The sequence below is a fragment of the Vidua macroura genome, chromosome 3, assembly GCF_024509145.1.
Source record: "Vidua macroura isolate BioBank_ID:100142 chromosome 3, ASM2450914v1, whole genome shotgun sequence".
Classification (NCBI taxonomy): Eukaryota; Metazoa; Chordata; class Aves; order Passeriformes; family Viduidae; genus Vidua; species Vidua macroura.
Genome location: NC_071573.1, coordinates 2,469,894 through 2,483,783, shown reverse-complemented (window position 1 = coordinate 2,483,783; position 13,890 = coordinate 2,469,894). Strand labels below are relative to the sequence as shown.

The 13,890-nt window shown below is 39.9% G+C and overlaps 1 protein-coding gene across 1 annotated transcript in view; it reads right to left on the bottom strand.

Annotated features, from left to right (window-relative positions):
• Positions 1-13,890, bottom strand: part of FSHR (follicle stimulating hormone receptor) — an 81,549-nt gene that overhangs the window by 50,293 nt on the left and 17,366 nt on the right. The window contains exon 2 of the mRNA XM_053973347.1: positions 1,813-1,884. Within this exon, the coding sequence (XP_053829322.1) occupies positions 1,813-1,884 (72 nt within the window). The remainder of the gene's footprint in view (positions 1-1,812; positions 1,885-13,890) is intronic.

The window sequence follows — 13,890 nt, the reverse complement described above, 5'->3', positions numbered from 1 at the left end:
AACACACCTAAGAACAATGTACTAGTGATGAAAATCACAAGTACAGCTATGCTGGACTGCAGAAGATGCTGTTTTTTCTTCAGTAACACATTCAGGAAATGTTGTCACTCCTCATTTTTAGCCTACTCAGTTCTAGGGGAGCACACACATACACTACATTCAAGTGCCTCATTTGTATACATCAGGCCATCCACATTTTACCATATGGAGGTATCACATTATTAATAGCTGTTTTCCTTAAATAGGCTACAGTTTGCTTAATCTTTCCTTCTGTGCATGATCTTGCAAGAGTAAAAAGGCTTTCATACAAAGGCTGTGTTTTTATATGCAAATCTATTATTTGATTGCCCACTTTTTTCATCCCTACATTATCATGAATATTTCTGATGAATGTTTTATGGGTTAGGTTTAGGATTTGTGAGCTATTTCAAATTTTATCTGTTTGCTATATCATCTGCAAATACCAGAGTTTTGTTGATGTTGATCGGCCTCATTTACATATTTATCACACTTTTATTTTCAAGGAAATTTTGCTATAAACTGACTGTCCCCATTTCTTCTCCATCTACTACTAGTAGATGGATGTATTTTCAAACGGATCCCATTTCCATATATAATTTTTTTTTTGTTAACAATAAATCACCACTTAGAAACATCCCATTCAATGCCTTCATACACATCTGACATATGGTTTCAGAGTAATTAAAGATAACAGATGCAGTTCACAATGCACTTTGCAACCCACTTCACAGTCCAAAGTGCTCAATGATTTTCCATAAGGATGAGGCTAAAACGAACCCTCACCACCTCCCTGCTAAATCCCTTATTCATGCAAGAGTACGAGGGAGAAGGGTAGAAGTGATGCAGAGAAATGTCCTTTGGCGTTCTGCCATTGCACAAACAGCACTGGGAAAGGTGCTGCATTCTGAGTACATTTCCCCACTCCCACTCAGACTGCTCTTGGGTGAACAGCCTGTTTGTGACCCCCTCCTGTCAGGGTGCAAGTGCTGTTTCTAAGCAAAACGGGATTTGCCCATATATGAAATATTTCAGAAAAATCACACACGAGGCAGAATAGTTCAGGTTGGACAGTGAGGGTTATAATTTCTGGTGCCAGCACCAGCTAAGCCATAGATTTTCTGTTGGTAAAGAGAAGTAGGAAACATGTTAAAGGTTTTCCCTTCTAGTGGTGGAGCTGCAATACCTCCACAATAGCATACTAATGAATGTAAGATACATCTGCTCATCAAAGGTGCTCATAATTGTACCTCCAGGCTGATCACTAAAATTCACTGAAATGAGCTGCTTACTCTCTTTGTGTACTAAGATTTTTGGATCTATCACCTGTAAGAAAATTCTCTCACACATCCTGCCAGCTGCCTCTGAACATGCACAAAACAATCCTGTTCAGTTAATTCATTAGTGAAAAGAGAATTAACTCACCTATTATTAACAGGAGTTCTTTCCCCCCTAATCTTTCCAAATGTTTCATTCCAAAACCCACAAAATACTCAGTTTCCTGTGAGCTTCTGCTATGGCACTGTATTTATTCACTGCAATGACACTCCATGCTCAACCAGCCCTTTGACTGAAGACTGCCTGACTGCTGGTCTGAAAATGTATTTATGACAACATTGTTCTGGAAGGTGTCAATAAAAAAAAGCACACAATTTTTTTCTTTAAACAGAAAGATAAATCTATATGAAGCTCAGTGACAGGGACTTGCTCACGGGCTGTGAAAGGAGCTGCAATCAGAAAGTGCTGCTCGGATTAAAATAGTTGTTTCCTAGTAAATATTAACACAATACATACATTTTCTCTAGGTCAGCAAGTCCTGTGAAAGCTCCTTTGGGAATGACTCTCATCTTGGTGAGGACAAATCTCCTGAAAATAGAGAAAACAGGGTGATTATTTACTCTTCACAACACAAGACTGCTCAGTAGCCTTGCCAACACAGGAGAAGCCTTTCTCACAGGCACAAGGATGGTCTCCTGGATGAAGGCTTTGGCATCTAAATACAGCTGCAACATCCAAAATTACAGCCCAGCATTGGGGCTCCTCAGGGGAAAAAGCATCTGTCAGTAGGTGCCATTTCCTTGTTTGCTTCAGGTAGAAATCCAGACTTGCAGCTTCTCTGATTGCTGAGAGGAAGCAGCATCTTCCTCATCTCAACTGCACTTTTGAGTGATGCTCAAGCACAGGATGAAGCACCCCTGTGGAGCCAGACTGAGATGAGGTGCTTACTCAAGGCTGTAAAGGGCTCCATCCATGCTCAAGCAGGAAAATTCCTTAACCTGCTTGCTGCACAGATAATTTGAGGTGTCAGATACTCTCTCCCATCATTGCAACTTTAATAACTTTATGGCTTCTCACAGTCTCTCTTCTAATTAGTTCATAATGTGCCACAAAATTGGGATTTTGGAATACTAGATAACACATGCACCAGGACAACATTTGTATCATTTTTAAAGGTCACAAAATGTGCTTTATGAAGAAAACCCATTTGAAATATCCATTTGAAATATTTGAAGTGTAAGCCTTTTTGTTAACCTGGAGTCATTTCCTTCAATTGCAACGAACAAAAAGGACTAGAAAACTTCTGACAGAACTCAGCAAATGATATACAGGGTTTCTACAGCTCCTCAGAGAAATAAGGTGTTATCTGCATGATTGTTTTCCTTCACATATTTAATCATTGATAAGAAGCTAGCACAAACAAATGCATATATTAACATGACCTGCTCATCACAAGACATCAGATAACATTGGTTGCATTGAGAGACAGTTGTTAAAAGGTTTTTTTCCCTATTAAGAAAAAAACACCCACCCAAGTTACACACACGGACACATCACATACATACATCACACCCTGTGATTCAGTTTCTTAGACCACCCCTTATTTTCATCATTTCAGAAGTGGTTTTGCATGGCTGTTTGGGATCACCTTTCAGCTCATATGCTGTCTCATTGTAAGGTCTGCAGGAGGACAGAATTGGGAAATCAGCCTGCTATTACTTGCTGTGCAGTCCTGAAAATTTTAACATAATGCCTCAAAACTAGAGACTTACTTCCTTACCATTCACATAAAGTATTCATGCAATCCTCATCTATGTTTTATTTCAGATGATTAGCTGAGAATTTTCATGGGAGGTTATCATGTTTTAATCAAAATTTTAGGGGGAAAAACCCATTATTCTGTCAGAGTACCAATGTGACAAGTTCACATTTTTTAATTGTAGGTCTTTAATAAAATCTACCCCCTCATGAGTTAATATCTACTTTAGCAGGAAAAAGTCAATGCACACCTCACATAGTTCCAGAGATGTCATAGTGATTACACCAGGAGTGAACTTGGTCCCACACTTTTTTTAAACATTGAAATTTATGGTATTCTCAGTTGTGAAAGACGATGAAGTCAATTTGGTATTTCATTATTCTTGTACTATCGTTAATGTAAATCAGAAAGAGCTTCAACACACTGTCACACAAGAATTACAGTATTGAGATCATTATGCAAATGTTAGAAGGATAAAAGAGCTTCCAGAAAAGGCCTAACCTGGATTAGGCAATTTGTAAAACCCGACTGAAAACGGGGCTGGGTAATGCATGCAAAGCTGTGGCTGTGCTTTCAGAGGGGATGGGTACAATGGATCCTTGCAGAACGCCCAGCAGGCTTAGTGCTACAAAGCTGAACCATCAGGAAACCCTTTAACTTTGATCTGCTTTGGAATCTCTCTCAAACTCTGCTTTGTAGAAATGCGCGCCTAATTTCTGAGCCCTCCAAAAAGGGCTTTGTCTGAAAAGCCACCTGTAATTTTTTTTATGGCAATGTGCTAAAATGAACCCTCTCTCTGCAGGCGCAGGTCATCGGGACATTTGCAATTTTTAATTAAACACTGGCCTGTGCTGTGCTTCACCACAACAAGAAATTACAGTCTGATACAGAAACTAATGAAAAGACGGGAACCTCATTCATAGATGGGGTTATCAATATGAGAAAAGCCACATCTGCATAAAACTAAAAATCAGACCTTGAGTTTCTTTGTTGAAGATCCTGATATCCTGTGTTAATAAGGTGCCTGAATTCTGGATCCACGTGTCTAATGCCCTGAGGCAGTTAAAACAGAATTGAAGTTTAATAGCTGAAATCTCATATTCCACTTTAAAAAAATTAAGGTTAATTGTTTTTAAACATCTCTGAGTGAGCTATAGAAAGTCAGACTTAAAGGCATAACTAACAGTGAAAATTAGAATCAGCTACTCATTGAATTATCACCAGTATAATGACTAGAATCTATTGTAACCAGCCAAATTCTCTAGTGTCAATAAATCTTACCAATTAGTCTCCAAGAATCAATCTGTACTTAACAAGAGATACTGGCTGTTCAGTACCAATTCTTTCTGAGGTACATGGAGAAAATAAATGGAAAGCATTTCCTAGGTTTTGTTTCTGGCACTCTTGTAGGGTCAAATAAATGAATACAGCCCACCTTTGCTCAAGCATGTTTCATGTCAAGAAAAGCAAGTAAAGAAAAGCTTCCTTTAAAAAACGTGCACTTGAGAGAGAGATGCAGTGTTGGGTCCTAAAAATTTATGTTGGTGCTTAGGTACCAGCAAGGAAAGTGTTGAAAGGCCTAAACATTCAGTGAATGGTGTGGAATTGCAAACCCAGAGCCAGGTGCCCAACACAAGGCATGAGAAAGGCCCAGAAAGGACTCCAGCCCTGGAGCCACCAAAAAACTTAACACATGACAGGGACGGGAAAGGAAACAAGCCTCAGATGGTTACGTGGTTATCCTGCGTCGTGGGAAGGCAATATTCATAGCTGGAAATGGAAAAATGGCAACATTAACTACTGTTATTTACTGTGTAAAAGGATAGATTTAAGTCTGGCCCATTGCTTCAACACATGCCCTGATATGCAGGAGAGGTTTCTAAATCCTGACTTAAATATCTGTTGAAAGTGATTCTTGAGGAGTTCATTGGTAGGGACTGAAGCTGTCTGCTCCAGTTTTACAATCACACTCATGCCTTCTATATTTCTCTGGACCGAACACACAAAATTCCCACAGCTTTTTTCCATTTCTCATTTTTAATTGCTTTACATGTCTCTGTATTGTATAATTTTTGTTTTTCCCATAAATGGGTATGAGTAAACTCCTCTGTTATGAAGCTACTAAAAAATGTCAGTACTTAAAGCTAGACCTGTCAAGATGAGGACAGAACTATCTCCTATAGATTTGTTTATTTATATAGTATATTTAAACCTGATGCTTAAAGCAGTAGCATTTTAGTAAATATGAAGCCACTGACACAGATGACTTGCACTTTATACCACTATGAAGAACAAACAATAGAAATGCATCTTGTTTCTGTATGGCTGTGTCCAGTATCACAGGAATATCACAGTGACAAATTAATCTGAAAGCCTATAGAGAACGTGATGCAAAGATCAGAAATTAGCAGATACTGCTAAAATGTTCTGGAATAACCCTCTAACATTTCCAGCTATGAAGAGATTTATTGATCTTTTCTTAAAATAGAGTCTTCTTCAGCTGAAGTAGTTCAGACAGTCAGAGCATAAGACACAAAGGAAAAAAAAATATTCAGAAAAATTAATGCTCTCTCATGCAGCCCCACATGATTCCAGTGATAGAAGGGAGACTGACCTCATCACAAAAGGATGGAGGACTGGATGTCATTATTCAAATATCTGATGCTCAAGGTATGGGTGATTAAAAAGGCTTGTTAAATTAGAAGATAAAAAAAGTGGACCTATACAGGTCATTTCTGCTAATTCTCTCTGAAAAAAAAGCGCAAAGGAAACCTGTGAAGTGAAGCCAATGTAGCTACACTGTGTTTGTGAGGTTAGACATTTGTGTTCAGAATGGTGCATTTTACATATTCATCAAAAGAATTCTCAGATCCTGGTCCCACAAGTTTTTCTTGAACAATTAGTAAGGTGCTCTTTGGCATAAATTTTCCACCAGAACTTGCTCCCACACTGCTTTTGTGTCCCCTCCTCCCAGCTCCCTTCCTTGGCAAAGGCCTCCCCCTGCCACTGGCAATAACCTTGCACAACAAAGAACTGCAATGATTATCAGACATTAGACTGGGTAAAAAAAATAAAATAATTTCTGCGTCATAAAGCCTGGCTGAATTTAGGTCTTTCAAAACACTCGTTAAAACACATTTCTTAGATCTACTTAAGTCACACACTGTTAATCAGAAAAGTGTGTGCATTGTAGAATTATCTTCCCTGCCTCATGTAAATTGCAAATTCTTGACGTTAAAATGAACTATATCAAGCAGATACTATAAACTTTATAACTTAAAGACCAAAGGAAAATAAAATAAAAAGCCAAAAGGATTCAGTGACCGCAATGCTAAATCACCAACTTTGGTTCCACAAAGAAGTACATGTGATAAGATTTTGAAGAACATTTTTACTTTAATCTCTGAACTAATAGACTGATGCTATCACCTTCTAATCCTCTGCAGCAATGTGCATTTTGTCAAACAAAGATTTACAGTGAAATTTAATTTACTCTCTGTAATTCTTTTTGGTTGTTTCTTTGTTGTCTCTTTGTTTTTTGCTTCTTGCTTTGGAGGTTCCTGCACAAGCAACAGATGAATTTTTGCTTTACATCAGGGGAAGACAAAATGATTCTATGATCTATTTAATGTGCTCTTGATTAAATGCACAAATCAACAAGATCCTGCATCCTGGAGGGTTTTTTTTTTTTTTTCTGTTTTTCCTTCATTAGTCAATACAACAGTGAAGTCTATTTTGCTTTTCATGCTGCAATAGGAGACAAATAGACACTGCAGACCACATCACAGATGGTGTAAATAATTGATCTCTGTCACTTTGGCCCTAAACTTCTGTCCTAATTCTCACCAGAATGAATCATGAGATTCCTTAGAGCTAAATGCAATTTAATTTAAATTTATGAAGAACATTTGTAAGCCTCCAGCTCACTGAAATGGGTTCACACTGCCACATGACTTCACTGTGACTAGGGCTTGATTCCAGTGAACATCTCACTGGGAAGGGGCATATGCTGACATATATGAACATTAAAGTATTTCACCTACTCAGTTGCCTAGGTGGAAAATCTCTGGAATCTATTAAGTAGGTTGTAGGTGCTTTCAGACAAAGCTATGTTTTCCTTTTCCTAACAGCAGGCAGAGGAGGAGTACAAAAGTCATAAACTGGCTGCTAAACATCAGGCTTCAAAACCCATCAAGCTAAATGCAAAAAGCTTGGGTTTATTTGCTTTTTTGGTTTTAAAGTCTTTAGAGTGCATTCATGTCATGCTGCTAAGCTATTTTCAACACTCATGAGGCTTTAATTTAAGAATGGAAAAAGATTTGTATTAGTCACCTCAATTCCATGGGATCCTGAAGTAGGGACTTTGTAAAGCTGAGTAAAGCAGGATCAGGAGGAATGGTACAGGCAGTGACAAAAAACATCTCCCACCATCCTGCTGTCTCATCTTCTCAGAGAGATATGGCATTATCTTAAGAGAAACCCAAAGCCAAGCAGAATATTTCTCTAATAATGACTATTCATGTAACTACAGATTCATTTCAAAGAGTGGACCCTGATAGCGCAGGCACACCTGAATAATGGAGGAGGAGATTTGCACTTCATTTGTTCTACTGAGACATGATCCATGGATTTGAGTGTCTGAGAGGCCCTTCTTCACACACATGTAAATGGATTTATGAGAGAAAGAGCATAATCCCTTGCTAACATGCACAATCTGGATTGAAGCATCTGATCACTGCATCCACCTAATGTGCTTAAATCAGCTCCTCATCCCTTTTAAATGCTTGAGAAATAAGTTATCCAGACAGTGCAGCTGGTTGATCTCTTGTGGGATAATAAAAGCTGGTAAAGGTGAGTATTCCAAGGAAAATCTAGGCAATGCACTTTTTATGAAGAAGAGAGAAAACGTAGGGTTAATCTGGGAGGGAACGTGTCCTCCTTTCAGGAAGATGTAAAGGGCATCTATGAGGAAGAAAATATTTTGGTTTGTGAGCTATTAAATAAAGTATTGTGCAGACAAAGTAAATACAATTAGAATTGTGATGATAAAGTTATTAGTGATGTCCGTCTGCTTTGCAGGTCTGAATCTAAAAGGAATAAGAGCAGCAGCTGATGAAAAATCACTCCCTAATCTTTATCAGTGACCTTGCATAAAAATCAATTTCCTTTTCTTTTCGGAATTAGATTAAAAGGATAATTAACAGTACTGATTGAATTCCTATTCTAAATTTAGCTAACACTTACTCAGTGTAATAATGCCCCCCAGCCACAAAAAGCTGCAGGGAAGCATTTCGAGATCACACCCCCAATGCCCTGTAGGTTTTCACTTGCAGAGTGCCCCCAACACCATAGCATGGGTAACAACATGCCTGTTTTCTCAGCACAGCTGTGATGCTGCTCCCACAGGCACACAGCAAATTTGCTGTGGGATTTGTTTTTCCCCGAGGACCTTGCTTAGGTCAGCTAATTAATTGCCCACAGTGCCAGTAGGCAGCTAACAGCTGATAAGGAGAGATAAGGAAACAGAAAACTGTCGAGGGAAAAAAAAAATCCAAAAAACAACAAAACAACCAAGTCTAAAAGACTGTGAAAGTGGTCAAGCAATGGGCTTGTAAAGCTTACTCTCTCTCCTCCCTGGGTTAGTTTTCCAAAGCCATGGCATGTTTAGTCTCAGGACTGATAGCCTTTTCATTTCTGGACAAAGCACACACTGTCCTCAGCAGCACTGCCTCATCCCCCCACAGCACAGCAGATAGCTTCCTTCTGAGGTCACACGTGCAGCCAGTTAAAAATAAAGCTCCAAGATGCTTTTAAATAGCTCTGCTCAAATAGGGTGGGAGGAATCTGGATATGAAGGAACAGAAGAAAAAAAAAAAAGAGAAGATGCCAAAAGTCCCAGTTCGAAAAAGGAATGCAACACCAAGGCTTTTACTTGTTCTGAGATATTTAATGGTCTACATTTGTTGTAGTTATTGCAATGTATTTAGGAAGGGTTGATTTACACTGAGGCGAAGCTGGAGATGCACAAGAGTTATGATTATTCAGACCAGCTGCCTAGTGTGTGTTAACTGGTTTTGTAAAGTCCCTGACAATCCATTTTGTTGAAGATTTAGGTGCAAGTAGCAGTGACATCAGGTAAAGCAGGCAAAGCAATGTTGTCTTGGCAGGAAGGATCTCCTCCCTGCTTTAAGTTTACCCAGAGCTGTAGCAAAGCAAAGCTGGAGCTCTGGATTCCTCTACAGTATATTCACATATAGAGAAAAAGGCTTTGCTGCCGAGCACAAATTGCAACAAACAAGTTCTCTTTAGGCCTCTGAGCAGAATCACAGTTATCATGTTCGCATCTGGGAAGAGTTTAACTGCTTGGAATGAGTTACCACAAAAAAGGCCAGCAGTAAGCTTGAAAACACAGTTAAAATTGCTCCTATTAATGTCAAAGGCACGCTGTGAAAAGTGTTCTGTGCAAGACAAATAACACAAGTGAATGAAGTTATTCCATCTTGGTTATAGAGAGGCAGGAAGTAGTGATTGCTTTATTTTTACAAGTAGCTATACTTTTATTAGTATTGGTTACCCTGAAAGACACTATGCTACTTTTGGAAGAGCACATCCTTGCTCCTCACAGCTTACTCACAGGGGCCTTTGAGAAATGTACAGCATGTGATGAATGTACAGCTTCCTTAAAACCTGACCTTGATGTCTGCAGCCATCTTTATGCTGAGGAGGAGCCATTAAAATTCATTCACTTTGAGCAACATTCTTGGTGTTCCATCTATTTATATTAATAGCTCTAAATTAACATCTCTGCATATTTTCCTAACAAAAGGAGCATTGTACAAGTACTGGATATTTTGTTCTTGCAAAAAAAGAATGTTTTCCTTTGTGTTCTTTCCCATGGGCAACTTGTCAAGGCAAACACAGTTCTGGAAAATGTCCACAGTCCAATCAGATGGGAGGCTTTTTAGGTATTGTCTTCACAACTTTCTTCCCCTCTTTTGATGCAGTGCAAGAATAGCCATCCTGCTCACATACAGCCAGTCACTTAGACTCTTCCTGTCCCAAAAATGAGTCAAAAAAGATCTTACTTCACAGCAGGGGGAGAACTGGGGCTTGTTCATTGTCTGAGGTTGTATCTGAAAGGTGACAAGTGTTCTTTGTGTGCAGTGTTTCTGCCTCTAAGACTTTGGGACTTGCTATGTTGGCAGGCCCACCATACATTATGTTATTTTTATGGACTGAGACAAATCCTCCAGGGACAAAATCCCTTCAGTTCTGAGTTGGGTGCCTTAGGAAAGGTAAAAGAGAAAAGGAAGCTTTTCTGCAGAACTTCTTGCTGAACCATCACTGGATAGCGAAACACCAAATTAATTATTTGTAACTGTGTCACTTTATCTTGATAAATTCATTAGAATCAGCTAGAGTGCTTTGTATCTCCTTTCCCATCTATATCTTCATAGGAACTATACCTATGCTGCTTCATGGGACACAGCTGAAATATCCCAGAATATTAATGAAATAAAAAGAATGACAATCACTGTCATATTTCCTACTTAGCAAACAGTCTAATAAGTAACAGAGTCCCCACCAAATATTTGGATTAATTTGGATACATGCAAAGGCTTGTTTGAAGTTGTAATGAGATATCAGATGCTCCCAGTGCCAGAGCAGTCAGAAACCATTTAAGAAGCAGCACTGAGAGACTCCACTGCACTCCTCTTCCCTATCTGAATATAAGCTTTGCAAAAGTAAATATTCTCTCTGCTATCTACTACATGCTGTATTTTCCAAAGAGCAGCGTGTGTGTCAAACACAACTAACTCAACTGGAATTCTTGGGAAAACAGCCTCTCTGGAAGGAGGGGTCCCAGAGGCAAACAGCACCTACTCTGCTCTTCCCAGGGCACTTGTGCTGACACAGCTATCCTGAAATACAGAAATGTACTGGGCCTGTGCCCCATGCTCCTGCTTCTCTGGCACCATGGCAAGTGGAGAATTTACTTCTTTTGAACTACTGAAGCACACATTTAAATTTTAAATGCTTAAGTTTTGAAATAAAAGTGACAAAGCAGAAAAAATCCCCAGCTTTGGTCACTCCAGAAGCATGCAGGAAAGGAAATGTCCTCTAGTCATACCTTCCTCTGAAGGTATACCTAATACCTAATCTGAATGGCTCTGCTGACTCCTTCCTGGAATTGCTGCTGCATGTGAAAGGGGGTGAGCCACAAAGCACACTTGGAATGGGAGTACCCAGGAGATTAAAGTGAGCAACAGGTTCCTGTAATCGTGAAGGAGCTCACAGTCCTCACACTTTAATGCACTTTGCACATTTTATTGCAGTCCTGTAAACACTCCTGTTCACTGCCATTGCTCACCACACACTCCCATGTCACTGGTCCTCTTCCCAGTCACAGAGCTCCCATGCCAGGAACTTTTCTCAGCTCATCTCTTGGAGATTGCCGAGGGAAACAATCACAGGGATATCAAGTGCAGGTGCCTGGACTCTTCCAATATTGTCCTGCACTCTCCTGAGAGTATCTCTTCTCCCTCACAGGCTTTCTCTGCTATTGAGGTCCCTTTCCCATAGACATCACCAGTTTGATAGGGAATGAAAAAGCAAGGAATTCACAATTCTCCTTACTTCTCCTTGTACAAAACAAAATAAATAATTACATTTTCCTAATATTTTAGTAGGAATTACCTTGCCACTGCAAAAAGCCGAATTTTTCTATCTACCTTCCATTAGCCATGGATTTATTTTCACATATTAAAACTATGCTCCTGACTAAATATAGCATGGATCTAGTGTGCCACTATCCTTAAAAATACTAACTGTACCATTTCCTTTAAGACTGACAGGTCTCTTCTCAGTAATACACAGGACAAAGCCTGCACTGTTGTCAAGCATGGATCTTTATTGCATTTGAAAGTGAGTGGTATTGTTTTAGACAGAGGCCACCTTGACCACACTGGCAACTGAAATGCTAGGTTGAGTTCAGAGTAAAGATGTACTTCATGCTTTCACCCTCAGAGTGCCTCTCAAACATGAACCCTCCATGGAGCACTTAAAAATAATAAACATACATGGTCCTCCTAAAAAGGGTGACAGAAGAGTGAAATAGAGATGGGAGAAACTTGACCTGCTCATGGCACAGCTGCAGATTATGGAAGACCTCTAAGAAAGAGTTTAGCAGTTATGCCTGGGAAAATATATTCTTTGCAACATCTAACCTCAGTGGATGAGACTTCTGCCCCCTTCCTACACACCCTTCCATCATATTCCTTGATTTGACTGTGACATCAGCTCTCTAAATGACTGTGATAGGCATCTCCTTGCATGAAACAGGGTAAAAAAAGGCATGTGGATGTGGCACTTGCTGATACGATTTAATGCTTTCAGCACCTCATTCAGACTCCTATTTCATTGCACAGAATTGGCTCCACAAGACACTACCAAAAATAAATGTGACAAGAACGGCTCAGCATACCTTAATAATGAAAATATTAAAAGAATGTTTCAGCTCGCCACAAATTCTTTTCCTAGGTAATTTTGATAATCTTTGTAAAATCAGGCCAGCTGAACTGCCAGTGCAAAGTCTCAAGTTGTCCCTTACTCTTCTCCCAGGCCCTCTTTGGGAGGTGGACAAAGAAGGCAAATTGAGGCTCATAATACTCTAAATGCTTAAGGGTTTTGTGCCACTTGTTTGCTGCACTCTCTTTCTAAAACCTTCCTCTCCCTTCTCTGCTGTAAAAACAGAGGGTGCAGTTCTTATCCCTTCCATCTCAAAAAGGGTATTTGAGTATTGGGAAGGGTAAAGAGGAGGGCACTAATGCTGATCAAAGACAAGACACGACTTTTGTAAGAGGAATAACCAATTTTGGCATGGAAAGCTTAAAAGGATGCTAGAGGTCCACAGAAGTCCTGGAGAGGGTGGGCAAGGACTGGTGCTTCAGCACAAATTCCAGGCAAACCCCTGGGCTGGAATTATTTGGAGGTTGGAGAAGTATTGTGCTAACATATCTTGAATGCTTGTCTGACTCTTAAGTGACCCTTAGCAGCCCCTAAGACTCCCTGTTGTGCACAGGATGCTTGACTCACTTACAGCCACAGCTTACATTTTAGGGAGAGAAAAAGCAAAGGAGGGGGTCACTTCCTACAGAAGGAATAACTCACCATGATCTGCCTTTGCTGGGCTGTAACCCTGCCTGGAGACCCGGGGGCAAGGAAGTGGAAACAGGGAATAGCATGGCCTTAGCTGGAGCTGATGGGTCAATTTTGAGTTGCTGACCCCTTGCAGAAGATGCTCTCTGGGCTATACAACATCTCTGTGAAGGTCTGGGGAAAGATCACGTTGTAAACAAGCTGTGGGGAGTTTCTTTCTTACTGCATCTGAACAACTGTGGTTTTGCTCAAATGCTGGTTGTGGCAAGTATCCCGTCAATAACCCACCTGTGGCTCTCAAGTCAAAACAAAGATGTCTTCCTGATGCACTACATAAGGCATTTCTAACCTACAAAGAAATATTCAGCAACACTGACTCCATCTTGCTGTGCCCATATTGATTCTGAAGCAAAGCACAGTGTTTTCAAAGCCAGACCAAGGCTCCAGAGGATATTACTCTATATTACCTTGTGCCTGTTTCCTTCATGACAATATCAAGGCTTATGTTTTGCCTGATTGATTCCAGCTGATAGTCCTGACATGCTGCAAAAGGAATTGCAGGCTTTAGACTGTGAGGATGACCAAGCAGACCTCAGCATGAATTAAGAACTGACTGTAAGGTGTTTTTTTTTTTTTCACTGTGTAAAGAATACATTGCAGCAGCAAAGACTGAAAGA